The sequence below is a fragment of the Bidens hawaiensis genome, unplaced genomic scaffold (genome assembly GCF_021521415.1).
Source record: "Bidens hawaiensis isolate Kalapana, Puna unplaced genomic scaffold, B.hawaiensis_p1.1 tig00006990_1, whole genome shotgun sequence".
NCBI classification, from domain to species: Eukaryota; Viridiplantae; Streptophyta; class Magnoliopsida; order Asterales; family Asteraceae; genus Bidens; species Bidens hawaiensis.
The window spans coordinates 1,146,830-1,172,504 of NW_027491479.1; the positions used below are offsets into that span (position 1 = coordinate 1,146,830).

General features: G+C 41.3%; 1 protein-coding gene and 2 pseudogenes across 2 annotated transcripts; 1 reads left to right on the forward strand and 2 right to left on the reverse strand.

The window, feature by feature from the left end:
* Positions 1 to 517: 517 nt before the first annotated feature.
* On the forward strand, positions 518 to 1,313 carry LOC143634076 (nuclear transcription factor Y subunit A-9 pseudogene; annotated as a pseudogene).
* A 316-nt stretch (positions 1,314 to 1,629) lies between these two features.
* LOC143634116 (cysteine synthase-like) lies at positions 1,630 to 25,448 on the reverse strand. The gene is made up of 11 exons (XM_077102281.1): positions 25,370 to 25,448; positions 3,432 to 3,485; positions 3,228 to 3,337; positions 3,080 to 3,137; positions 2,746 to 3,009; positions 2,546 to 2,683; positions 2,400 to 2,451; positions 2,230 to 2,309; positions 2,072 to 2,131; positions 1,918 to 1,998; positions 1,630 to 1,830 (listed from the first exon to the last, which is right to left on the reverse strand). Exons 2-11 carry the CDS (start codon positions 3,468 to 3,470, stop codon positions 1,741 to 1,743), a joined length of 972 nt encoding a protein of 323 aa, XP_076958396.1. The 5' UTR covers positions 3,471 to 3,485; positions 25,370 to 25,448; the 3' UTR covers positions 1,630 to 1,740.
* On the reverse strand, positions 23,450 to 25,476 carry LOC143634118 (cysteine synthase-like; annotated as a pseudogene). The gene is made up of 11 exons (XR_013153800.1): positions 25,292 to 25,476; positions 25,163 to 25,223; positions 24,982 to 25,091; positions 24,851 to 24,908; positions 24,500 to 24,778; positions 24,316 to 24,453; positions 24,177 to 24,228; positions 24,002 to 24,081; positions 23,844 to 23,903; positions 23,685 to 23,765; positions 23,450 to 23,574 (listed from the first exon to the last, which is right to left on the reverse strand). The product of XR_013153800.1 is annotated as a cysteine synthase-like (transcript).
* Between the last annotated feature and the right edge of the window lie 199 nt (positions 25,477 to 25,675).

Here is a 25,675-nt window from a genome sequence, read left to right on the forward strand (position 1 = left end):
TCAGCAGCAGCCGCAGGCACTCCCAAGCATGCCTCCGGTCAACAACAGTGGATTCCTACACCAGGTTCCACAACATGATTTTTTCGGGCATAACATTGTAAGTTTCTTACACCTTTTGGTTGGTTATATATTATGAGTGGCAAAGCAGGCGGGTCGAGTTGGGCAACGGGCTAGAATATGGGTTTGGGTCAAAACAAGTCAAATTTGAAAAATTATTAATTTGGTTCCGGTCATTTATAAAAGGTATCAAATATGTTCAAATCAAAACGAGTCACTTAGAATGTGTCGACTTGGTTCGGGTCAAAATGGATGATGGATATCAATTTGGTTAAGATCAAGCTAGCCATTTTTAAAAGGTATCAAATTTGGTTCAAGTCACACCAGGTCATATTAAATAGGTATCAATTTGTTCGCCTCGTGCCGGGTCTTTTTAAAGAAGATATATATCATTATGTTTCGAGCCAGCGGGTCATTAAAAAGGCGTCAATTGGTTAGGGTCAAAATGGCTCATTTTAAAAGGTGTCAATTTGGTTAGGGTCAAAACGGGTTATTTTTGAAAAGTATTTATTTGGGGTAGGTCAAAACGGGTCGATTTGGTTTACATATATTTTGTTTGGATTCTTGATTTTCTTCAAAGTTCTTTGTTGTGTTGAGTTGTACAGGGATGTGCGCCATATTCATATTATGGTGGAATGATGGGGGCTTATGGTCGACCTTTGGTAAGATACACGATTTTGTATATCTTTGTGTGTTTGTATATCTTAAAGATCATCACTATCAGTTTATGGATTTATTTTGATTGTTTTTTTAGATTCCACCTCGATCATTGGATGTGCCATCAAGAATGCCTTTGGCACCAGAAACAGGACCAGAGCCTGTTTTTGTAAATGCCAAACAGTACCATGCGATCCTGAGGCGAAGGAAAACGCGTGTGAAAGCAGTGAATGAAAAGAAGTTAATAAAAGGCCGTAAGGTGAATTATGACTTTATAATTTAAAGATGAATTTGCTTGTGTAAAATGGTAAATAACATGATATGTTGGTTGTATCCTACAGTCGTATGTTCACGAGTCGCGCCATCTACATGCGGTGAACCGGGCTAGGGGTATAGGCGGTCGTTTTGCCAAGAGTGAAGAAGATGCTTCCTTAGAGACAACCACTTCTTATTCTTCAAAGCATGTGCACCCAGAGTCTTCTGAAACACCTAGGGGTGAATCTGCCAATTCGCAAAATTACCACGCATCATCGGCCAATCATTTCATGTCTTTTGATGTAGACGATTTTCTAAACATATCTTCACCTAACCAAGGTTAGGTGTAGTGTTGTTTCAAGTGCACGCGTTTATGAAGAATTGAAGTTTATGTTGTTTTTGGAGAGAGATGAGTTGATGCATTCTTGATGTTCAAATTTTTGTATGTATAAATTATGTGTAACTTTTGTAATTTGTGTGCATGAAGAGAGAGGAGAAACGACTTGAAATTTTGAACCCATCAAACTACTTTTAAGTACTGGCTAATAATGATAGTAGTTGTGGAAAGAGGTATCGCAAGCCCCTTGCAATTACTTATACCAATAATTAATCAGATATTGTTTATCTGTTCATCAAAGATCAGTCGATAATCAAGTATAATTTCTTTAAAACAAAACAAGTTCTTGCCAAATGGCTGAACCGCTATAAGTTCGGTCTGCAGGTTTTGAATGTATGCGGGTCATACAACCCGCCTTGTTTGTAGTCAACGACTCACTCGATTGGCAAGTTTTCTACTTCACTCCTCACCGAGTCAAACAACACCGTCGACAAGTAACGTTCCCCAAAGCTCGGTAAAACAACCTGGCACATTTTTTTGAAACAAAGTTACATTCAAGACCAACCCATAAAAGGATATGTTAAAAGAATAACATATTTAGATCATCTTACAACGATGAGCTTTCCTTCATATTCTGGTCGTTTTGCGATTTTAATTGCAGCTGCAGCTGCTGCCCCGGACGATATCCCCACCTGCACACACCATGGGAACAATAATAATGTAACCGAAAAATCAAGAAACGTTCTTTATGAAAGATGGCCATACCAGCAAACCTTCTTTCAATGCAAGAAGCTTGGCAGTTTCAATGGCTTCTTCACTAGTTATCTGAACAGGATTTTAAAAACTTAACACATTCATAACTGTAATTCATTTATTATTGTTTATGCATAAGTAAAAATTGCAGCTTGAATGTTTGTGGTCACCATTATAACTTCATCAAGAATGCTGACATCCAAAACATCAGCAATAACACCAGCACCAATTCCTTGTATCTCATGAGGTCCTTCATCATCCAACACAAAAATAATAATAGTGGAATTAAGCATATAAACTTTAACACATCTATCAAAGTCTAACTAAGTTAAAACATTACCACGGGTTCCTCCATTTAGAACAGCACTTTCACTCGGCTCAATACCATATATCTAAACTCAGATTATGCAAACAACAAACAAACTAGCTTAGCTCACCAATAACCCTTACAAAAGTTTAATATTTCAAAATTAAGAATATACTCACCTTAATATTCGTGTTTTTTTCCTTGAGAAACCGCCCCACGCCAGTGACGGTCCCACCAGTCCCGATCCCAGAAACAAAAGCATCAACTTTCCCATTACACGCGTTCCATATCTCGGGCCCCGTTGTTTCATAATGAATCTACAAGGTTATAATTGTAAATTCCATAATCTTGTCATTGTAATAAAATATCAAAGAAATACCTTTGGGTTAGCCGGATTATCGAATTGCTTAAGGAAATAACTATTTGGTGTTTTTTCTAATATTTCTTCTGTTTTTTTTAAAACGCCTTCAATACCCTTGGATATATCAGTTAAAATCAATTCTGCCCCGAAAGACCGCATAACAATCCTTCTTTCCATGCTAAATGCAGATGGCATAACTAATATAAGTTTGTAACCTTTAACTGCTGCAATAAAAGCTAACCCAATTCCAGTATTGCCACTTGTCGCCTCAACAAGCACCGTCTTCATTAAAATATTTTAGTTAACGATTTTGTATAAAATATGTGTTATATTAAAAGAAAACTATCTAAACCTTCCCGGGAGTAATAAGACCCTTATCTTCTGCGTCTTTAATCATACTTAATGCAATCCTATATGTTCGAATTCAGAAACAAAAATATATAAAATATACAGAAAGAAGATACTAGCAGTTCGAATTAACATAAAGCAAGAAAATTGACCTGTCTTTTACACTGGAGCAGGGTTCCATAGCTTCCAACTTGGCAGCGATACGCGCACCACAACCGTCTACAATCTTGTTAAGATAAACCATAGGTGTATTTCCTATCAACTGCATATTATGAGGGATAAAAGTACAAGATTATTTCAAAAATCTGAATAAACAGGAAATTAACGCATTCAAGATTCTTAAGGAATGGATTTACTTCCGTAACGTCTTCAGCTATTCCTGCGTTGGATCCCATGTTTCTTTGAGGTTACTGAATGATGAAACAATCTGCATATATGAATATGATATTCAAATTTCTAGTGTTGTTTTCATATTAATTTCAATATCAAGAAAGTCAAACATAAACAGCTACTAAGAAACCATAAAGTCAAAGTCAAGAGGCTCCTAATTGGCTAATTTCATTATTAATCTCGTCAATTCTATTTGTGCTCCATAGAATTAGTAGTGTTTTTTAGTTTTAAAGTCAAAAACTACTGCTCTCATATTCATAAATCAATGCAATAAATGGAAATCCAATGCTAACATCTCTTAATTTGTTGGTTCTTTTTAGATGATCCCATTATTCACTTTCCTTGTGATCATATTAACCATGAATACTAGCAGTTTTGAATCTGAAACTCGGTTGTCTGATCGCAAAAGTCAAAAGTGTAATATTTTTCATTTTTGGTGCAAAAGGTGTGTGATTGATTATTTTCCTCTAGCATGAAACAATGTTATGCTCAGCTTCAGAAATTAATGTGATATTCAAATTTCTAATGTGCTTTTCATATTAATGTCAGTGTCAAGAAAGTCAAACATAAACATCTACCAAGAAACCATAAAAGTCGAAATCAAGAAGTCTGATTCAATAGACCAGATTAACTGTCTTATTCCTCAACCCAAATAGAACATCAAAACAACTTTTATTATTATTAAAAAAAAACCCCACAAACACACACACATGATTGAAAAATCCCTAATATTGAAGTTGGAAGAACTTAATACAACAATTAAAGTAATTGGTATTCATTATAAGCTAAAAAATTGGGATAAGAATCATCATCAAAGTAGTACCTTTGTGGCAATTTGCAGCTAGATAAAGACCAAGATCCTGTGACAGAGGGAAAAGGGTTGGACTGACTGAGTACCTGTAATAAGCATGCAACTAAAAACTTAGTACCTGTCTTTTTATAATTTTTTAAGTTGTTCACTTTATATTAAGTAATGGAGAAAAGGACAATGGGACCACGACATCCACTGGCCGGTTCAAATGAAATTTTATTTGAGCCGGCTAACCATCAAATTTTAACTTTTTGTGTTCATTTTTTCTTGACTACCTTTTGTGAAAGTGAGACTAATGGATAGGAAGGCTTGCATGCTTAGATGTACTTGTACATCAAGCGCATCACTGGTCGAGAGTTTATGTTACTCCCCTGATGAGTCTATGGCAGGACAAAACTAGTGACCCTGGTTATAAACGGGATGAATTGGCTGGATATAAAAAAACCAAGGGCACCACACGAGGCCTTGAAAAATGATTCAATGACAAGTGTATTGGAGGGGTTCAACGGTCGGACAAGTTGGAAAATCACTTAATCCCATAATGTTCTTAAAAGATGGCTAAATCATGATGGTGGGAGAGATCGAAATTTGAAGTTCATTGGTTGGTTGGTGGCTAGCCGTTTTACCCGATCTTGACTTGTTTTGAAAGAGCAATGACTTCAACTAAGTCAGACAGTAAGGTAAACTTATCTTTCCAGGAGTTTAGTTTTCTATTGCACCGCTCGTGTAGTCATGGGCGAATCCACCATGTAAATGGGTGGTTCCTATGAACCACTCGAGTTTCAAAATAATAGTGTATTGGTATATAGAAAATAATATAGTGAACCACCTTAGAAAGGAACCATCCTAATTTGAATATGAGCTGTTGGTTTGATGGTTAAACCTCTAAGTTTGTTAATTGAAGGTCACATGTTCAAATCCTTTTAGGGTTTCATAAACCAAAATATTTAAACCAAGATACAATTACAAACGACATTCTCTGCCTCTCTCCCCTCTCCGCCATGATTATACAGGCGCCACACCTCCTTCCTCCGGCAGTCCAGGCATCCGGCCGAACGATCGTATTTTATATTATGTAACAATTTCAAAAGATGAAAACTCTTAGGAAACAACTATAAGTATTTTTTTAATTCATAAAGACCATTGTATTTATATTATGTGTTTTTTTATATTGAATGATGGTGTCTTTTTTATTACTTTATCGTATTTTTATTATGTAATGAACCGACCCGAACCATCGAACCAACCCGATATATATATGATTCTATGAAATTTAAGCATCTAAAAGTAATGTACCACCTGAAAAAAAAATTCATGGATCCGCTACTGCGTGCAGTTGCCAAAATCCAATGTCTAAAGACCAGGCGACCATGTTTGAAACTTGGTGTGATCAGCGCCAAGAATTTGACATATTTGGTCTTCGGAGCCAGAATTATGTACCCTTGGTCATTGGAGCCGCAAGTCTAATACTTGTCAAGTTTCTTTGTGTATAAGGTCTTAGGATTTATTTGTTTAGCCCACCTACCCGATCGAGAGGAGTTTCCTAGTCATCCATGTTCTCTGTTTTCTTAATAATTTATTTTATTTATCATTGATTGAGACGTGATTAATGAAAAACATGTGTATATTCATTGAAATGATGAGATGAAATAAATATTATGTGTTGAAGATTTGGAGAAGAAATACATGCGGGATGGAAGATTTGAATAGTGTGGAGTTTCTACACCCTCGGCTTACTCTATATGTGCTTAGGCGAGGATCACTTGGGGTAACCAACCAAGTGATATAATAGAAGGAAGAAAAAGGGATGAAAGTAAATTTTGTCCATAAGGACGATGCCATTGATGGCTTGTCAGTTGTGACTACTCTCATTGGTTTGGTCAGTCGGCTTATTTAATATAGACGGAATTAAAAAAGAAAATGAAAATTAGCTTATGTAGCAATTAAATTAGACGACTTGTTTGTATCACTGGCTTTAAAAGTCGGTTGGTTCTCAACACATCATTAATTCTTTTCACTATTAATTAATTAAAAACAACCTAGGACCACATAATATTAATAATATTATTATTATTAAAGTTATAACTTAATTAAATTTAAAACATATTAAATTAAAATATAATAATTAAAACATAATTAAATTTAAATATCATAACTAAAACACAATAAATTTAAAAAGTTGCGTATCGAACTCCCTTTCCAATTAAATTTAATGTTACTTTTTTAATGTTAATGTTAATTTAACTCTTTTTTTAAAACAACGACTTTCTTGTATGTAGGCTATCGTACTCTTTAAATTCGGATAGCCCAGTTGCCCCACTCTGGCCAGGCCCACGTTGGCTTCAGAGTTTAGCTTGGGCGTTCCCCCGGGACCTCTATGGAAAACCCTCTGGTGTAACACACGGTGGGACGAAAACCCGAATGAGCTCAGGGTTCGAACTGACAACCTTTGCACAAGGCATAGCTCAAATCTTTCATTGCCAATATCCACCAAAAAGTGACACAAGTGGGATTCGAACTTGAGTCTCCACTAGAAATAGGGATGGCAATGGGTCGGGTTTGAGTCGAGTTTAGGTATTCCCAAACCCATACCCGGTTATAAAAGTCCATCCCAAACCCGTCGGGTTTTAATCGGGTAATTACCCATCGGGTTTCGGGTTTTCCCCATCGGGTTTCGGGTTCCTATCGCGTTATAACAAAATACCCGTCGGGTATACCCGGCTCAAAACCCATCGGGTTTCTACCGGGGTTTTGACAAATTATAACTAATCGATTACAAAGATGGTTACCATAAAGGTAAAATATCTCAAATAATTGACATAAATAAGTTTCGACAAATAATATATTTGGAATATAGTATATATATAATATAATAAGCTATATCGGGTACATCGGGTAAATGGGTCTATGTAATCGGTTCGGATAATCAGGTATATTAGAAATCCAAACCCGTCCGAAACCCTAACGGGTTGGGTATTACCCGTCCCATTTATGCCGGGTTTCGATTTTTCCCATCAGGTTCGGGTTTCGTTACCATCCCTAACTGGAAAATCCAAGCCAAACTCTTTTAGGAGTAGATTTGAGGTTTTCTTAACAACAATTTAAAGTTTAGGTGAAAGAATATAAGCATACGTGTATGATCATCTTATCCTTACTAAACCAATATATATATATGTGTGTGTATAGGAGGTTCATGCGAAAAGCAATATTACAGCGAGAAGTGAATCTCATTTATTGATTTTGTTTGATCAATGGTCATTACTCAAAATAGGATTGTTGTAATTTTAGTTTCACCATTTTAATGAACTTTAATACTAAAGAGTGTATTAGTAATTTTTTTTGGTACCTCATTAAAAACAAACGTGGAGCTCATAACTAGTCAATTACCTCTTTAATTAGAGCCACACTTATTCACTTAAATCACTCTTTTAAAACTTATTTAGTATTTTTAGTGTCATATCATTTTAAAGGTTTAAAAATGTTTCATCTAATATAATGGATGATGAATATCTTATTATTTGCAAGAGTACAATGGCAACTTTGGTAAAAACCTCTTGTATCCCTATGAAGTGTAGGTACGTACGTACACGCATATGTACCTACGTTCCTATGTACATACATCACACATACATACGTAGGTACGTACCTACGTCCCTATGTGCGGACATACCTGCGTGCCTACATATGTACGTCCCTACGTGCGGACATACGTACATTCCTATGTACCTACGTACATTTATAAAGTGTATAGCGTACGTATGAGTTTCATATGTTATGTAGATGGTTTTTTTTTAATTGTGTAAATTTTTTTGTCTTGAGTATGTTCTGCTTGATAGGTGGGACAAAAAAGAATATAATCCAAAACCTATATCAAATTAATTTTGTTCTACTGCGTATTCTCAATTCAACTTATATAATCAAATTCTCACATCATACACGTCATATATAAATCAAACTATTTTTTACTAGTATACCTCTATCTTTATATAAACCAAAAAATAAAAGAAAATTTTATGATTGGTCCAATTGACTTCTCGCATTTTTCGCAGTAAGAATATTTCTGAAATGAACCAAATCCTATATATGGATATGACATTCTTCTTATTTTACTTGTCATTATCGGGGTAACACACACAAATTCATACACAATTACTTGAATATTTAGTTAAACCATATATCTAGTTAGTTATTGATATTTGTTTTATGTAAACACTCATGTCACGATTTGCCAAGGTTTGATTCATGGCTTGCACTATATTTTTGATTTAATGGAAAAAGTAGTTTTACCAGTTCACTCGGCGGTTCACCGGTTCTGGTCGGACCGCGAACCGCCAAGCACGGTCAGGTTGTTAGAAAATGTGCTTTATGTGCGAACCGGACCGAATTACCGGTTCTCAGTTTGACTGATCGAACCAGCTGGTCTGGTCTGGTCTGGTCTGGGTTTCAAAACATTAATTTAGTTGATTGTGTAGATGGAAGAGAGAGAAACTAGTAATTTAATGAATATTTTGGTTAGGTTAAATTGTGAATGAGAGTGGTCAGGAAAGGGAAATCTGTAAGGTCTATAAGAGATATAAGAGAGGATGGAAAAATATTTCCAAGCAATTTAATTAGATATTACATGTCCATTGTTTCTTTAATATCAAAAAGTATATCGAGTTTCTTCAACAGTGATTCTTACTGATAAATAAAATAGAAAATCAGGAAACTAAATATTTGATCATTACAAATTATCAAACTAGCCAATTTAGGGGTGTGCAAAGATAGAAAGCTGACCCGACCCGATAACTGACAATTACTAATTATTGAGACCGAAGACCAGACCTTATATGGTGGGTCGGGTTTCGCTCCTACACCGATTCGGTTTTCCGATCTTATGCTAATGACCGAACCCGATTCAAGTTCCAATTCAAGCTATTTCGTTCGATCTTGGTGAGTTCAAAGGCATAAATTTCATCAAATCTAAGTGCGTGAAGAAACACTAATCGACCCCGGGTAGATTACGGATAATCTGGGGGTTAAATAGATGTTTCCCACGAGGGTTAGGTCCGGCAAAGAAGGATGTTCTTCAGATGACCTGCAAAACAAACACCGTGAACTCGTCACTGAGAAAGGGGGGGTTCCTCCTTGTGACCACCCTCCGGCGTGAGAATCAGACTAGATTGCTCTGAATATAAGTGTATATTGAGAAAAATAGCTAGTGAAGGTAAAATACCAGATGATCCCACCGTTCCAAGGAGTTGGAGTATTTATAGCCGAATGTAGGTTTCCAAGCAGGTACAGCCAGCTGTATAATATTCCTGTTCTACCAACTATGGGCTACGCACGTGCCATGCTGGTTGGTGGGTAGGCAGCGGCTGATAGTGACAAGGCCGGCTGTGTACTGTTCCCTTTCCACCAACTGCAGGCTATGTGCGTGCCACGACAAGGGTTGGTGAGTAGGCAGCGGCTAATAGTGACAAACAGTACTAGAGCATGCTCCTCCTCGTACTGTTGTCGGTGAGCTGTCACCCTGTGATTGGTTCATGGGCTGCTTTGGTCAGATCTTGTCTATTTTGTCCATATCTTGGCAGGTATAGTACAAAAGATCTTCCAGAAGCATACGGACTGGCTCATTTGGGCGGGAGTATTCCCGCCTTGCTCATTCCTTCAGGTGACACTGAGTTGTTCGTCGAGAACCCGACGTCGACGTCCGAAAAGGACGACAAGAGCACTGCCGGCGAGTGCCTGTGTGCTCTTTCTATTGACCTCTACCAGTACATCGTCCGGAAGTTCATGCTCGAGCCTTTCGAGCCTGAGTTTCATGAGCCTCATCAGACGGTGTACGATGCCCCCAAGGGCAAGATAGGGGTGTACGCTGCATTCTTCGTCTATGGGAATCTGAGGTTCCCATTGACGAAGTTTGTGTACCGTGTTCTGGAGAGACACGGTGTACACTTGACAGAGGTACACCCAATGGCGATCGCGAAGATCCGCCATTTTGAGTGGGTGTGCCTCATTATGGGTGTAGAGCCCCATGTTGACCGCCTGATGACCTTCTACTCCTGGAGGTGCATCCAAGGGTGGTACACCCTGGTCAACCTGATCAAGGGTCTGAAGATTTGCGCCACCGAGCGCAGTCTTTGGTCTTGGAAGCGGGAGTTCTTCTACATCTCTGCCCGTGTCGTCCCTATTGCGATGACATTCAAGAACGGGAGAGCACTCCCCAACCTTCACACCTCCAACTACCAGGAGGCGGAATGGTTCTCCAAGATTTCCCGGATCCAGACTCCGGTTTACCGGTTTGCGGAGTCCGGGATGGTGATGCTCGGGATGAGCCGGGTATGGAAGGATGCCGGCTCTGAGACTCCGCAAGTGCCGATCGTCCTCGAATACGGTTTGAACTCTGTCCCTTACGGTATGCTTTATTTTATTTGCTAGGTTAGGGTTTTTGTTCTAACCATCTCTTTATTTTCAGAGGGAAACGACTTGCAGTCTCTCCTGCAGCCGCGGGAGGCTGGTGGTCCCGCTCGGATGGGTACTCGCGCTCTTGACGAGAACGAGTTGCCCATCCATGAGCAAACGGCGGATCGGTTCGTGGAGGTCTACCCGCCAGGCCACGAGATCCTGAGCGCCAGGCGGCCAGGTAAAGAACTTTTTAACCCTCGCCCTGTCAATGCTGAAACCTCTGCGGGAATTCCTCTAATTTTGTCATCTTCTGATGAGGAATCCGCAGATGGTCCTTTCTTGGCGAGGAAGAAGAAGGCTGCCGGCGGGAAGGGGAAGGCGAAGGTTGCCTCCACTGCCGATCCGGTGAATCGGTCCGAGTCAGAGACCGAGAGTGAAGAGGCGGCGGGGAACCCAGGTGGTGTTGAGACTACTGCTCCGGAGGTTGAAACAGCTGTCACCTCCGAGCAGCCCAGGACGACGACGGTAACCGGTACGAAGAGGCTGGCTCCATCGGGTTCGTCCTCGCCTGTTCGCACCTTTAGGCTCAAAAAGACCCGTAAGTGTTCATAACTTTTTCTTATCTTTCCGCTATTATACTTATATTTCTTGTCTTCATGTAGGCGTGGATGCTACAGCAGTCCAAAGTGGAGCGGGAGGGAGCAGCTCTGGACCCATGAAGGTAGGTTTGGTCAACCTACCCGAGGCGATGACCCAGGCGGCTACGCCTGCTTGCAGTACTGGTTCAGTTGCTCATTCCGTTGAGCCAACTGTTCCAGCTGTAACCTTATCCCCGCCGGCTGTTAGTGCCATTTTCACCGAATCCGTCACTGAGCCGGCGGTGATTTCTCTTGCGGGTTCTTCCGCAGCCGCGGCCACGGTTGTGAGTTCACCTCTGGTGAGTTCACCTCCGTTGGTTTCCACCGCGGCAGCCTCCACCGCGTCTCCTCCGGCGCCTGCGACTACGGCCAGTCCTTCAGGTACGTTTGGGGTTGGGGCGTCTAGCCAATCCTTGCCTCCTTCCCGTCTCCTTGACCTTTTGGATGGTTATCCCTTAGGTTCAGGTGATGGGTTTGGTGGCTATCGGCCTGTTGTCGACCCTACAGGTGCGGAGGGTTATTTTGGCCTATATCCCTTTCATCGTTTCTTTCTCTAACTGTTTTTTGTTTTATTGCAGTTCGTGATTCCAACGAGGTGTACGCTCCTCGGTGGAAGATCCGCCGGGGAACGACCCTCCGGACTGCTGAGGACTGCGTCGAATGGGCGCGTCACGCCGCCCCAAGCGGTGCGCTGGGGGAGGCCATGGCCAGCTACCAGGAAGGTAGGCTGTCCAACGAGCTCCGAATCCTTCTCGCCCGGATGCAGCCGCGCGTCGAGCTACTTTGTCGTGAAAACGACAAGTTGAAGACGGCGCGTAGCCTTGAAGTGGCTCAGGCGCGGGCCATCCGGGAGGAGAATGCGAAGCTTGCCGCCGTTGCTGCGGAAAAGGAGAAGGCCTTCAAGGCCCTTGAGGTTGACGTTCAGGCTCGTCTGGAGGCCCGTTCCAAGGCTGCCCAAGCTGTTAACGAACAGCTTCGGCTGGCCAAGGAAACTGCATGGAACGCAACCGAGAGGGCCACCAAGGCTGAAGCTGCTGCTGAGCCTCTACGCATCGAAAATGAGGAACTTAAAGCCAAATTAGAGAGGCTCCAGCAGGCTCATGATGCCTTGGCCATGGAAGATGCCAAGAAGCTCCAAGAGATCTTGGACCAGAGGGGGGTGCTTGACCACACTGAGCGTAAGCTAAAGGGCGTCGAAGAGGCTGCAGCCAAAGATGTGTTGCTTGCCAACCTCTCAAAGAACGAAGCCGAACGCGCCCGTAATGAAGCTCAAGCTGCCCTCCAGGAGGCTCTGGTTGCCAAGGAATGGCTTCTTCGAGAAGCGTTGTCGCAGGTATGCGCAGCTTCCTAACTTCTAACTTTACGCTTTTCCTTTTGAGTTTGACAAACTTCTGTTTTGTAGGTTGTGCATCGGGTGTTTACGAACATATCATATGACGATGCGATGAGCGCAGCCCTCAACGCTTCTCATGAGGATGGGGAAAAGGCTGGCTTCCTGCTTGGTCTAGGGTTTGTTGAACAAGGCATCCCGCCTTCCAACTTCCCTCTTTACAATGTGGATACTGAAGCTGCATATGACCAAGCAGTGAATCAGTATGCTGCCTTCCCGCATCCGGTGGTGGAGAAGGTGAACGAGATTGCTGCTGATGATGATGGGCTAGCTATCCTTAAAGCTTTCCTTGAACCGCCACACTCTACTGATGGTGCGGGTCCAAGTGGAAGTGGTCCTGAAGCTTGATCCTTTAGATCCCTTTCCACCATTAGAGTAGATTTTTATTTTTGTATAGCTTCTTTTGTATGCGGGTATGTACCCAGCAATCTTTGTAATATTTGAATTTCGATGGAATAAAGATTATTTGCTAATGCCTTGCCTCGTTTATTTCGCGCATATTTTAATTTAACTTAGCTATTTCTTTAGTACTTAGATAAGTTATATTTTCAACGTGGCAGATAATAAGTTAAAGTTTTGCTTCCTCTTTCGTGATTGTGCGGATAAGGCCGTCACTTGCACTTAGTAGGATGGCTAAACTTTACCTATATCTGACCTGCGTGGAAGTTTTCCTCATCTTTTCCTTTGAAATTTTCTAAGTGTTTTGAATAAGTTAACCTTTCGACGCGCGGTTGCCAATAGGTTAAAGTTCAGTTTCCTTTCATGATTGTGCGGGTAGGACCGTCACTTTCATTTATTGGGATGACTAAACTTCACCTATAGCTGACCTGCGTGAAGGTTTTCCTTAGAAATTTTTACCGTTTTATGTGTTTATGTGGATTTTTCCGCCTTCCACACGCAACGACTTACTTCTTTCCATATTTATGCAATGAATACCGGCATATCAGTGTGGGAAGTTCATAAGTATAAAGGTAAGGCTATCAACACAATGTGAAAGGAGAATCATTTCCATTATAAGTGGCTCTAGGCCTTTACAAGTTTGGAATTGATCTACATGTAACATTTGCGTAATTGAGTTCTGTTCCATGTTCTTGGGATAGGAGTGCCATCGAGCCTTTCGAGCCGGTATGCGCCTTTTCCCAAAACTTCTTTGATAATATATGGTCCTTCCCAGACCGGTGCCAGTTTTCCTGGGCGCTCTTGGTTTTAAGCCTCGTTGTTACGCAATATGTAGTCTCCTACATTGAAGTTGCAGAGTTTTACCCGCGTGTTGTAGTACTTTTGCATTTGTCGCTTGTAGTTTTCTTCACGCGCTGCGGCTAAGTCTCTGCGTTCCTCGGTTAGCATAAGGTCTAACCGTCTTTCCGCATCATTGTCTTCTGGCTGAATCAAGACCCTTGGTGAGGGCAAACCAATTTCGACTGGGACCATGGCTTCAGTGGCATAAGTGAGGCTGAACGGGGTTTCTCCCGTACTGGCCTTTTTCAGCGTTCTGTTTGCCCAAAGGACGTGTGGAACTTCGTCTACCCAGCCGGATCTGTGTTCTAGGAGTCTTTTCTTTATGCCTTCGACGATGCTTTTATTTGCTATTTCCACCTCACCGTTACCTTGCGGGTGTGCCACTGAGGTAAAGGTGTGGGTGATTTGAAGTTCTTCTAGCCACTTTTGTAGCTTCTTGTCAGCAAAGTTGGTGCCGTTATCACTCACCAAAGTCTGTGGAAGTCCAAAACGACAAATAATAAATTCCCAAATAAATTTTTTAATATGTTTTGCGGTTGTTTGGGCTAAGGGTTTTGCTTCTATCCACTTGGTGAAGTAGTCGATGGCTACCACTAGGAACTGAACGTTTCTTGCTGCTGTAGGAAATGGGCCTGTCACATCGATGGCCCACTTCTGAAATGGCCATGAAGAGGTGACTGGAACAAGTTCATTCTTCGGGCGGTGCGTGTTGGGTGCGTAGAACTGGCAAGACCTACACTTTCTGATGTATGCCAGCGCATCCGTATGCATCCCCGTCCAAAAGTATCCCGCGTTGTTTAGCTTAGCTACAACAGCGCGTGGACCTGCGTGTACTCCACATATGCCTTCGTGTACTTTCCTTAGGAGGTAGTCAGCATCTTGGTTGTCCACGCATCTTAAGAGTGGGCCAAGAAAGTTACGTCTGTAAAGGATGTCATCGATGAGTTGATAGTTTAATGCTTTACAACGTATTTTTCTTGCCTGTATTTTTTACTCTGGTAGTATACCCGCTGCAAGGTAATTTATTATTGGTGTCATCCACGTTTCTGTACAGGTTTGGATGACACAAATTTCCTTGTGCGGGACTGATGGTGCTTCAAGGAGTTCAATGCGGATGTCCTTTCCCAAATGGGTGAAGGCTAATGATGCAAGCTTGCTTAACGCATCCGCAGATTTGTTTTCGCTACGCTTGACGTGTATGACTTTACAATCATTAAAATCGCGCATAAGGGTTTTTGCTTGTGCAAGGTACAGGGCCATTGTGTCGTTCACGGCCGTGTACGTTCCGTTTATCTGATTGGCTACTAACATGGAATCTACGTGGGCTTCCAAGTTTTTCACTCCCATTTTACGCGCAATTCTTAGCCCTGCCAAGAATGCTTCGTACTCGGCTTCGTTATTCGTACTTGGAAAGTCCAGTCGAATAGCGTAAGTGTATTCTTGGCCTGCTGGGTTGGTTAATTTCAACCCTGCGCCTGAACCCTCGTTGCTGGCTGCTCCATCAGTGTAGAGTCGCCAGACATCATTGATGTCCTGTGCTGGGGAGGGTTGAGCCTCCTCCTGGCACTCTTTCTCCCTCGAAGCGGGGACTTCTGCAATAAAGTCGGCCAGGACCTGGCCTTTCATAGCTGGTCTTGGCTTGTACTTTATCGCATATTCCCCCAACTCAATTGCCCATTTGGCTAGACGTCCCGATAATTCGGGTTTGCCTAGAACGTTTGCGAGTTTGAAGTTGGTGAGAATGGTTATTGGGTGACCTTGGAAATATCGTCTTAGTCTGCGTGAAGCTTGTACAAGTGCTAAGACTAATTTTTCCAAGGTGGAGTACCGGGTTTCTACGTCTGTTAGGACACGACTAACATAGTAAATAGGCATCTGGATACCTTTCCGCTCTACTAGCAGGACTGCCCCGATTGCTCTCTCTGTGGCAGAAAGGTATATGATTAATTCCACCCCCGCTTCTGGTGCTGTGAGCGTTGGGAGTTCGATCAAGCATGACCGAATTTCCTGAAAAGCTGCTTCCGCTTCTGGTGTCCAGCGGAAGTGCGTTTTCTTTAAACAGTTTCTCAATGTTGACACGAATGGGAACGACCTATCCGCATGGTTTGACAAAAAGCGGTTAAGTGCGACTAGGCGTCCATTCAGTGTCTGAGCTTGTTTGATGGTAATAGGTGATTCCATTTTGATAATGGCTTCGACCTTTTCAGGGTTCGCTCTGAAGCCATCTTTAGTAACAATGACTCCCAAGAACTTCCCTTCTTCCATCCCAAATGAACACTTGCTCAAGTTGAGCTTCATGTTTATCTTTCTGAGCGTGTTGAAAGTTTCTTCGATGTCTTTCAACATCACTTCTGGCTCAGGGCTTTTGATGACCAAATCATCCATGTAGACTTCCAAGTTTCTCTCAATTTGGGCATGAAACTCTTTGTCCATCAGGCGTTGGTATGTGGATCCTGCATTCTTAAGTCCGAATGGCATCATTTGATAACAAATTGTGCCATCGGGCGTCCGAAATGCGGTTTTGTCCTGATCATCTACAGCCATGTGGATTTGATGGTACCCCTTATATGCGTCAAGGAAGCATTTAAGGCGAAACGGTGCTAATGAATCCACTTTGAGGTCAATTTCGGGTAACGGGTAACAATCTTTGGGGCATGCTTTGTTTAAATCTTTGAAATCTATACACATGCGCCATTGTTTGTTAGCCTTCGGTACCATAACGGGATTTGCAACCCATGTTTGATATCTACTAACGCGTACGACGCCAGCGTCAAGGAGTTCCTTGACTTGGGTTCTACACGCGTTAGCCTGTTCCGCCCCCATTACTCTGCGCTTTTGTATGACTGGCGTAAAAGCCGGGTCACACTTGAGCTTATGCTCTGCTTTACTTCGAGGTACACCAGTCATGTCAACTGGTGTCCACGCGAAGATGTCAGCGTTTCTCTGTAGTAAGCGTTTGAGTAAGGTGCGCGTAGGATCAGCGATTGTTGGGCCAATTGTAACAGCCTGGTCAGGGTATTTGCCATTGAAGGCCCATTCTTCCGGTTCGGTGATGGTTGGTTTAGCCATCTTTGGTTTGGGTTTAGATGAGACAGATGCGATGCATACCTGGGGAATGCCGGTGATCATCGCTACACCCTCAGCTGTTGGCCATCCCATCATGCCGTGGACTGAAGATACCACAGCGTTGAATCTTGCCATCCCGTCTCTCCCGAAGAGAATGTCGTATATGTGGTGTGACTTCCTCATTACGACAAAGTCCACATCTTCTGTGCGGGAGTGTTTCCCGTCCGAGAGAGTGACGGGGAAAGATAGGATACCCAGGGGGTGTTTGTGCTGCCGTCGAACCCTTCCATCGAGGCGTAGACCATTTCCAGGCGTTCCTTGTCTTCATCATCTAGCTTGTCGAAGAACTGCCTGTACATCACCGTTGACGAGGCGTCGTTGTCAGCAAGAGTGCTTGAAGTGATGTAGTGCCCTAGCTGGCTTTTGATGACGATAGGGCCTTCTTTGCTGGGTCCTCCTGGCACTAGCGGGAAGCGCACCTCAGCTTCCTTCCACGCGCATGGTTCTGTCGTTCGTCTTTTTCTTCCTGTGATGTTAGTATGAACCATGTGGATGCTGATGTCAACGGGCTTTCGTCCATTGCCTTTGTACCGTTTCTCAGTCCTCCCTCCATTCTTGATTGATGCCACAAGGTGTGCAAGTCTTCCATCCTTGAAAAATGTTTCAACTATATCCTTCAAGGATGTACACTCCTCTGTACTGTGACCCTTTGTCCCGTGGAAGTCACAGAATTTGCTCTGATCCGCATTAGGGCGTTGCCGGATCATTGGAGCTTTTGGCCATGGGATTTTTTCGGTGGCAAATATCTCCGTGACGCTTTTGGTGAGTGGCGTCCACCGGTGTTTTCGGCTTGAAGGGTGCGTGTTATCCCTTCCGCCAACAAGAGGGCGAGAGCTGGATGAGGTGTCAAAGTTTACCCTTGACTGCCAAATACCTAGCTTCCTCTTTTTGTTCTGTCGGGCGATCCGAACATTGTTTTCTCTGGTCCTCTGCGTGTAGAGATGTGTACTCTGGGGAAGGTCCCTACCCAGTTGCTTCTCCGTCTCGGCAAAGCGCTTGGCCGCCGTCATGATGGCATCCCATGTGGATGGCATGCCGTCCTTACCCGTCAACGTGCGGATAAGCTCTGGGTATTCGGCACCCTGGATGAAAGCGGCGCGAACAAGATCTTCACTTATGTCGCCCAGACTCAGCTTTTTGGAGTTGAAGCGAGTGATGAAGTCTAGTAAAGATTCATCCTCCTCTCTGGCGCAGTTGAGGATCGTCCACTGTTCTTCAGTATATTTCCTCTGTTGGCTGAAGTGTTGGCTGAACTTGTGCTGAAAGTCCGCCCAATCATAGATGTGGTGGACCGGTAAACGATCGAACCACGCTCTGGCTGCTCCAACCAACGTCATTTGGAACATATAACACCACGTGGGTTCCGTCCAGTTGCTGACGGTTGCCCCCGCTATGAATCTGATCAAATGATCGTCTGGGTCGGATATACCATCATAGGTGCCGATGTTGGACATCTGTTTGGCACTTCTTGGGGCGATTGCTTCCGCAATGTCCTTTGCAAACTTGGAGGTTCCCGCATTTGCGGCAGTTGGTCTAAAGGTTTTGGAGAAGTCACGTGGGTTTCCTCCCGCGTTCCTTGGTTTGAAGGTTTCTCCAAAATTCCTTCTTGGTTGGAAGTCCGTTTCCTTACGCTTCCCTTTCGCCCTGTGGCGAGGGTTTGCGTCGGTGTCGGATTCCTCCCGATCATCGTCCGAGTACTCGCACTCACTGTTCATGTTGAGCTGTTGTCGAGTACTTCCGAATTCGTCAGCCTATTGGAGTGAACGCAAACGTTCATCCAACTCATCTTGGAACTCTTTCTGACGTGCTTCGGCCCACGCCTTAACTTGACCGAGTGTTTGGCGAGGGAGCCTCGCCTGTTTCTCCAACTGGGCATCTTTGAACCCCAGTGAAATATTGTTTACTGCACTTGCCCCGGCTTGGGTAACCGGGGTAGTGTTCGTAAAATTTGTATAACCGCCGGTGTTCCCCCCAGTAGCTGGGGTTGTTACCGGGGTTTCTAGGTCACTTACTGGCCTTGGGACCGGAGTAACGTTAACCATTTCTTCAGAAATTTTGAAAAAACTGAGAATTAGTTCTAGCTTTTATGCACGGATGGCGCCAATGAAGAAACACTAATCGACCCCGGGTAGATTACGGATAATCTGGGGGTTAAATAGATGTTTCCCACGAGGGTTAGGTCCGACAAAGAAGGATGTTCTTCAGATGACTTGCAAAACAAACACCGTGAGCTCGTCACTGAGAAAGGGGGGGTTCCTCCTTGTGACCACCCTCCGGCGTGAGAATCAGACTAGATTGCTCTGAATATAAATGTATATTGAGAGAAATAACTAGTGAAGGTAAAATACCAGATGATCCCACCGTTCCAAGGAGTTGGAGTATTTATAGCCGAAGGTAGGTTTCCAAGCAGGTACAGCCAGCTGTAAAATATTCCTGTTCTACCAACTATGGGCTACGCATGTGCTATGCTGGTTGGTGGGTGGGCAGCGGCTGATAGTGACAATGCCGGCTGTGTACTGTTCCCTTTCCACCAACTGCAGGCTATGTGCGTGCCACAACAAGGGTTGGTGAGTAGGCAGCGGCTAATAGTGACAAACAGTACTAGAGCATGCTCCTCCTCGTACTGTTGTCGGTGAGCTGTCACCCTGTGATTGGTTCATGGGCTGCTTTGGTCAGATCTTGTCTATTTTGTCCATTCCTTGGCAGGTATAGTACAAAAGATCTTCCAGAAGCATACGGACTGGCTCATTTGGGCGGGAGTATTCCCGCCTTGCTCATTCCTTCAGGTGACACTGAATTATTTAGTGCCTTGTGCGTGTAGCCTTGCTATTAGTGCGGGTAGCCTTCCCTGATGGCTTGTATCCGCAGCTGCGGGGACAGGCGGGATACTTCACCATTGGGAGGCTTTCCCTGCGGGAACAGCTGGCGTACTGCGCGTAAGGTCTTCATCTCTGAGCATGGTGGGTCCTGCGGAACCAGTTGGTCCTTACGCAAACGTCCCTCTTCAAGGTGAGTCTTGCGGGTCCAACTGGGCTCTGCTGGGACCTACCTCTTCAGTGCGTATGCAATTTGTGTGTTACAAATGATAACTAATTCATACACAAACATGATATGCTTATGCAATTCAACATCAAATCTTCAACTTATTAAGTGCAAGTACCATTATTCTAGGGACATTGAATTTATAAAATTATTATTCCTTTTACTTAAACTGATATAATTCATCATCACAGATGCATGAATTTGTTATTAAGGTGTGATTGTTGTTTAAACTTGTTAATTAGGAAATCAATTCAATAAACTATATGTTTGTACAATATTTTTTCGTACACACACACCAACTGTTTGATGAAATGTTTGACTCAAGTTTCGTTCATAATCACCTACTCGGTTGATCGTATAAGTACGGTAGAAAGTTGAATTCGAATTTTATTTACATTCAAGTAAGCCGCATGCATATTTTTTTAGGGTTATTTGTCACACCCTCAAAGTTCGACTAACAAAGTTTTACTGTGAGGCGCGCGACATACCATGATCAAGTTCATTTGTTACACCAAACCATATTTAAAAATAATTAAAATATCATTTAAGCCTCATCTAAACATGTGAAAGCGAAATTCAAATCAAAAGTGTAAAGTTTAGCAGAAGCGTAAAGTAATCTGTTTAAAATATTAACCATGTGCCTAAACATGCACAGCCCATCAAATATAAAGCAAACTGAAATAAAAGTTCATGCAACAAGTGTGACTCCAGACATATGTAATGTAACTCGTTGCTTAGCACATCTAGCAACCTGGGCAAGTATAAATACTCAAGGGTCAACACGAGGTTGATGAGTTCATAAGCTGTAGTAAAAAGTAGTATATATAGTATACGTAGTATAAGTAATGTATGTTTAAGAATAAGTAGATTTAGCACTTTTCAAATATACCAAGGTAGCTAACCCATTTCCAAGCTACTAGACGTTTGAACCGAAGCTGACTGTATGTAGGACTTCTTTCCAGGTATATCACAAAACACCGTTGCATGTATGTTAGGACAATTTACACCCGTCTGACCTCCAGTCGAGTTTTAGCAAGTGGGGTTTATCAAACCTGGTAGTGCCACTTAAATTTCCCCGCAATCCCTTCCTAACGGTTCAAGATATGTAAGGACTTTAAGTGAGATGAGGGCATCTAGTATACACTTGTGATATATATGAAACTACATAAATCCAAAACAAGTCGCTGCGTTTTCCTTCAAAAAACCAGTATCTAACTATGTATGTGTTTTATCCCCGAAAACAAGTATAGACAAATGTTTTGTGATTTAATCCAGAAAACAAGGAAAATGTTTTGTGTTTTCTCTCCAGAAAACAAGTATTACGAAAATAGTTTTGTGTTTTCTCTCTAGAAAAAAAAAATAGGAAAAAACATGAACCCACATGTTGATGGGTGTAATAGACTTTTACCAAACCAACTAAATGCACTTGACTCGTTAACTGTTACCTAGTACAAGTTTTTAAGTGATGAGAGTGTGTTCAACAACACATGACTCTAAGACCCACGTATAGACTCACCCACAAACTTGACCCGATGACTCGTTGGTGATTGAAATTAATATCAATAGTCTTAAGTTGTTCTAACATGCATCCTATGTCGCAACAAGATCAAAACATCAAGCAGTTGTCAAGCATTTCAAAATCTGGTCAAGTAGTTTTAAAGACAGATTTTTGCATGTACAGCTTAATTTATTTAACCAAGAATTACTTGGAAATAAATTCCACAAAAATTAATTCAGCATCATGTATGGATTGGGTTTCTCAAAATATTTTCATTATATTTTTCCTTTATGTAAAACATTCTCCATAAATCAATCATCATAGGTAGGTATAGATAATTCATCAGATTGCGCAACAAAAAGTAGTTTCATTGTTCTCTCAACTCATTTATCCAAATTGTGAAAGGCCAATTGGATTGTCTTCTAGACTCATAATACTAAGTTCCAGAAGTAGAACCAACCCATTTAGTTTTGTCAATTTCAAGTTATGACATCGGGAAATTAGGTCAGAAAACATCTTCCCGCATCAGATTCGATACATGATTTTATAAATTCATAAAAACTATTTTCTGTATGTCCAAAAGTTACAAATCATAACTTTCTGAAAACTAGACTCGACGAACTATAATCCAGAATCAAGAATTGATTAAAAATCATCGTTTATCACCAAGTTACAGTTGAAACAATAAGCGAGTACAAATATGTCAATGTTATCATCATATAAGCATACAAGAACAAGATTTTCAACATCCTAGGGTTTCTAATCAATCATATATCAAACAAATATCATCAAGCTCATGATTTATTAACCATGTTTCGGAAGAATTGAACCTCTAGGGTTTCTATCAACAATCAAAACATAAGATAAAGCAAGAAACTATAATCAAATGAGAATTGCTTACGTATATTGGTTTATAAATGAAAGCAATGAACCTTAGCACCATAATCCCCCAAGGAACACCAAAATCAACCAAGGGAGTGCATGAAATCTTTTGGAGACAGCTGGAGGTGTTGTGAGGCGTTTTAGGGTCTCAAAACATTTTTAAGCCAAAATCCTGAATCCGTGGTGCGACGCGATCCCATATTTTTTTTAAAATTATAATATAATGTATGCACACATAACACGTTTACTCATATAACGCATATACGTAACACATACAATCATTCAACATGCAAAAATTAATATTTATAATTGTATTCAGTCTCGACAGTTTTCACTAACGCGCACAAACAGACTCGTATGTGTGTGACTCGCAACTGACTCGTGTAAATGCTATGCATGACATGTAAGAAAACAGAGTTTGGGTTAACGGAGTTAACATGAGAATGCAAGGTGTCGCATTATTGTTTACACATCCTGTTTTTTTGGTTAAATCGGTTCTTCGACTTTTAGTTGGTCTTTACTGGACCCAACCCGAGACCGATTGGACAAGATTTTAAAGACCGAAGGTATAAGTTTGTAATTAGGGCTGGTCAGGGTTTGGGTTTTTTCGGGTTTTATTATTGGTTTATATACTTGGGTTTTAGTGTAATGTTACATGGACTTTTAATCATAGACTTTTAATTAATTTATTTGGGCTCATGAGTATTGGATTTGGATTATATCAATCGATGTTTTTCCGTTACTCGGTCTCTCTTGTTCTTCATCAATACACAAATAATAAAAGTTCAATTCCATTAATCGATAAATCATTGTGTGTAACCAACAAATAGGTTTATCTGATAGTGATTACACGATTCAGAGAATGATCCAGGTTGTAATTTCTTCATCAACAGTCCCATACAAGATTACCAGATTTGTTTATTTATTTAAATTGATTGATTTTGGGTTATAAAGTACACAATATATACAACATGTGCGCCTTACAACCTGCCTTGTAGTCATCGACTCACTCGATCGGCAAGTTTTCTACCTCACTCCTCACAGAGTCGAACAAAGCCGTCAACAAATAACGCTCCCCAAAGCTGGGAAAAACAACCTGGTACATTTTTTAAAAAACAAAGTTGCACACAATAACCACTCATAAAAGGACATGTTAAAGGACTGAATATTGAAACTGTAAGCTGAGGGAGACTAAGATCATCTTACCACAATGAGCTTTCCTTGATATGTCGGTCGCTTTGTGATTTTAATGGCAGCAGCAGCTGCTGCCCCGGATGATAACCCAACCTACACGCGTCCCATTAACAATAAATCAAGAACTTTGTATTTGTAAATTGTAACAATCTTTATGAAAGGTGATCATACCAGTAAACCTTCTTTCAGTGCAAGAAGCTTCGCAGTTTCAATGGCTTCTTCACTACTTATCTGAAGCGCGTTTCAAAAACATATCGCGTTCATAACTGTAATTCATTTACTACTGATGATACAAAAATAAAAATTGCAGCTTGAATGTTTGTGCTCACCATTATAACTTCATCAAGAATGCTGGCATCCAAAACATTGTGAATAACACCAGCACCAATTCCTTGAATCTTATGAGGTCCTTCCACATCCAGAACAAAAACGACAATAATAATTTTAATGGAATTAAGCATATACACTTTAATACATCTTTAGGATTATGATTAAGTTAAATACCAGGGGTTCCTCCATTTAGAATAGCACTTTCACTTGGCTCAACACCATATATCTGAACTCAAATTATGCAATAAATAACCAAACTAAATTAGCTCACTAAAAACCCTTAGAAAACTTTAATATTGTGAAAACAAAGCACCTTAATATTCGCATTTTTTTCCTTAAGAAACCTCCCCACGCCAGTCACGGTCCCACCCGTCCCTATCCCAGCAATGAAAGCATCAACTTTCCCTTTGCACGCGTCCCATATCTCCGGTCCAGTAGTTTCATAATGTATCTACAACAATAACACTTCATATTTCATAATGCCCGTAATCTTTAACATATTAAAGACATATCTTTGGGTTAGCCGGATTATCAAACTGTTTAAGGAAGTAACTATTGGGTGTTTTTTCTACTATTTCTTCAACCTTTTGTAAAACTCCCTCTATGCCCTTGGATGCATCAGATAATATCAATTCTGTCCCGAAAGCTCGCATAACGATTCTTCTTTCCATGCTATACGTGCATGGCATAACTATTATAAGTCTGTAACCTTTAGTTGATGCAATGGAGGCCAACCCGATTCCAGTATTGCCTCCTGTCGCCTCAACAAGCACCGTCTTCATTAACACATTTTAATTAGTAACTTAGCATCAACATTATGTTATATAACTAAAAGAAGATTATCTAACCTTCCCAGGAGTAATAAGACCCCTATCTTCTGCATCTTTAATCATACTTAATGCAATCCTGTTTTTGTTAAAAATGAGAAAAAATATAAATAAACAAATAAAAGAAATTAACTTAAAGAAAGAAAATTGACCTGTCTTTTACACTGGAGCAGGGTTCCATAGTTTCTAGCTTGACAGCAATACGCGCACCACAACCGTCTACTATCTTTTTCAGATAAACCATAGGTGTGTTTCCAATCAACTGTTCATTAGGAAAATAATATTTAAGAAATTTGAATTAACGCGCTCAAGATTCTTAAGAAATGGATTTACCTCGGTAATGTCTTCTGCTATTCCAACACTGGATCCCATGTTTCTTTGATGTTACAGAAAACTTATCAGCTATAACCAGAAAGTTTTAATAATATGTTTTCCCTAATTCGAATAGAGCATTAAAACAACTTTTATAAGGAAAAAAATCACAAAATAATCCGCAGCTAAAACAGTGGATAAGAATCAAAGTAAGTAAATCGGTAGTGCCTTAATATTTTATGACGATTTGATTCTAAATAAAGAGGAGCATCCATTGACAAATGAGGGAAAGGAGTGGACTGAGTACTTAAGCATCTATTTTTTTCATAATATTATCGGTTATTAACTTATTCTAGTATTGGCCACCCATTAGCCCGGGACCATGATTCTTATTGGCTGGTTCGAATCAAATGTTCTCTGTTTTATTCGCAAATCCTTTTCTTTCATGATTATGAGTTCAAGCAACGTGTCAATTGAATACAAAGGCTGCGTGTTTTTAAAGGATTTGTTGAAGCTTGTGCGTAACAGAAAGAT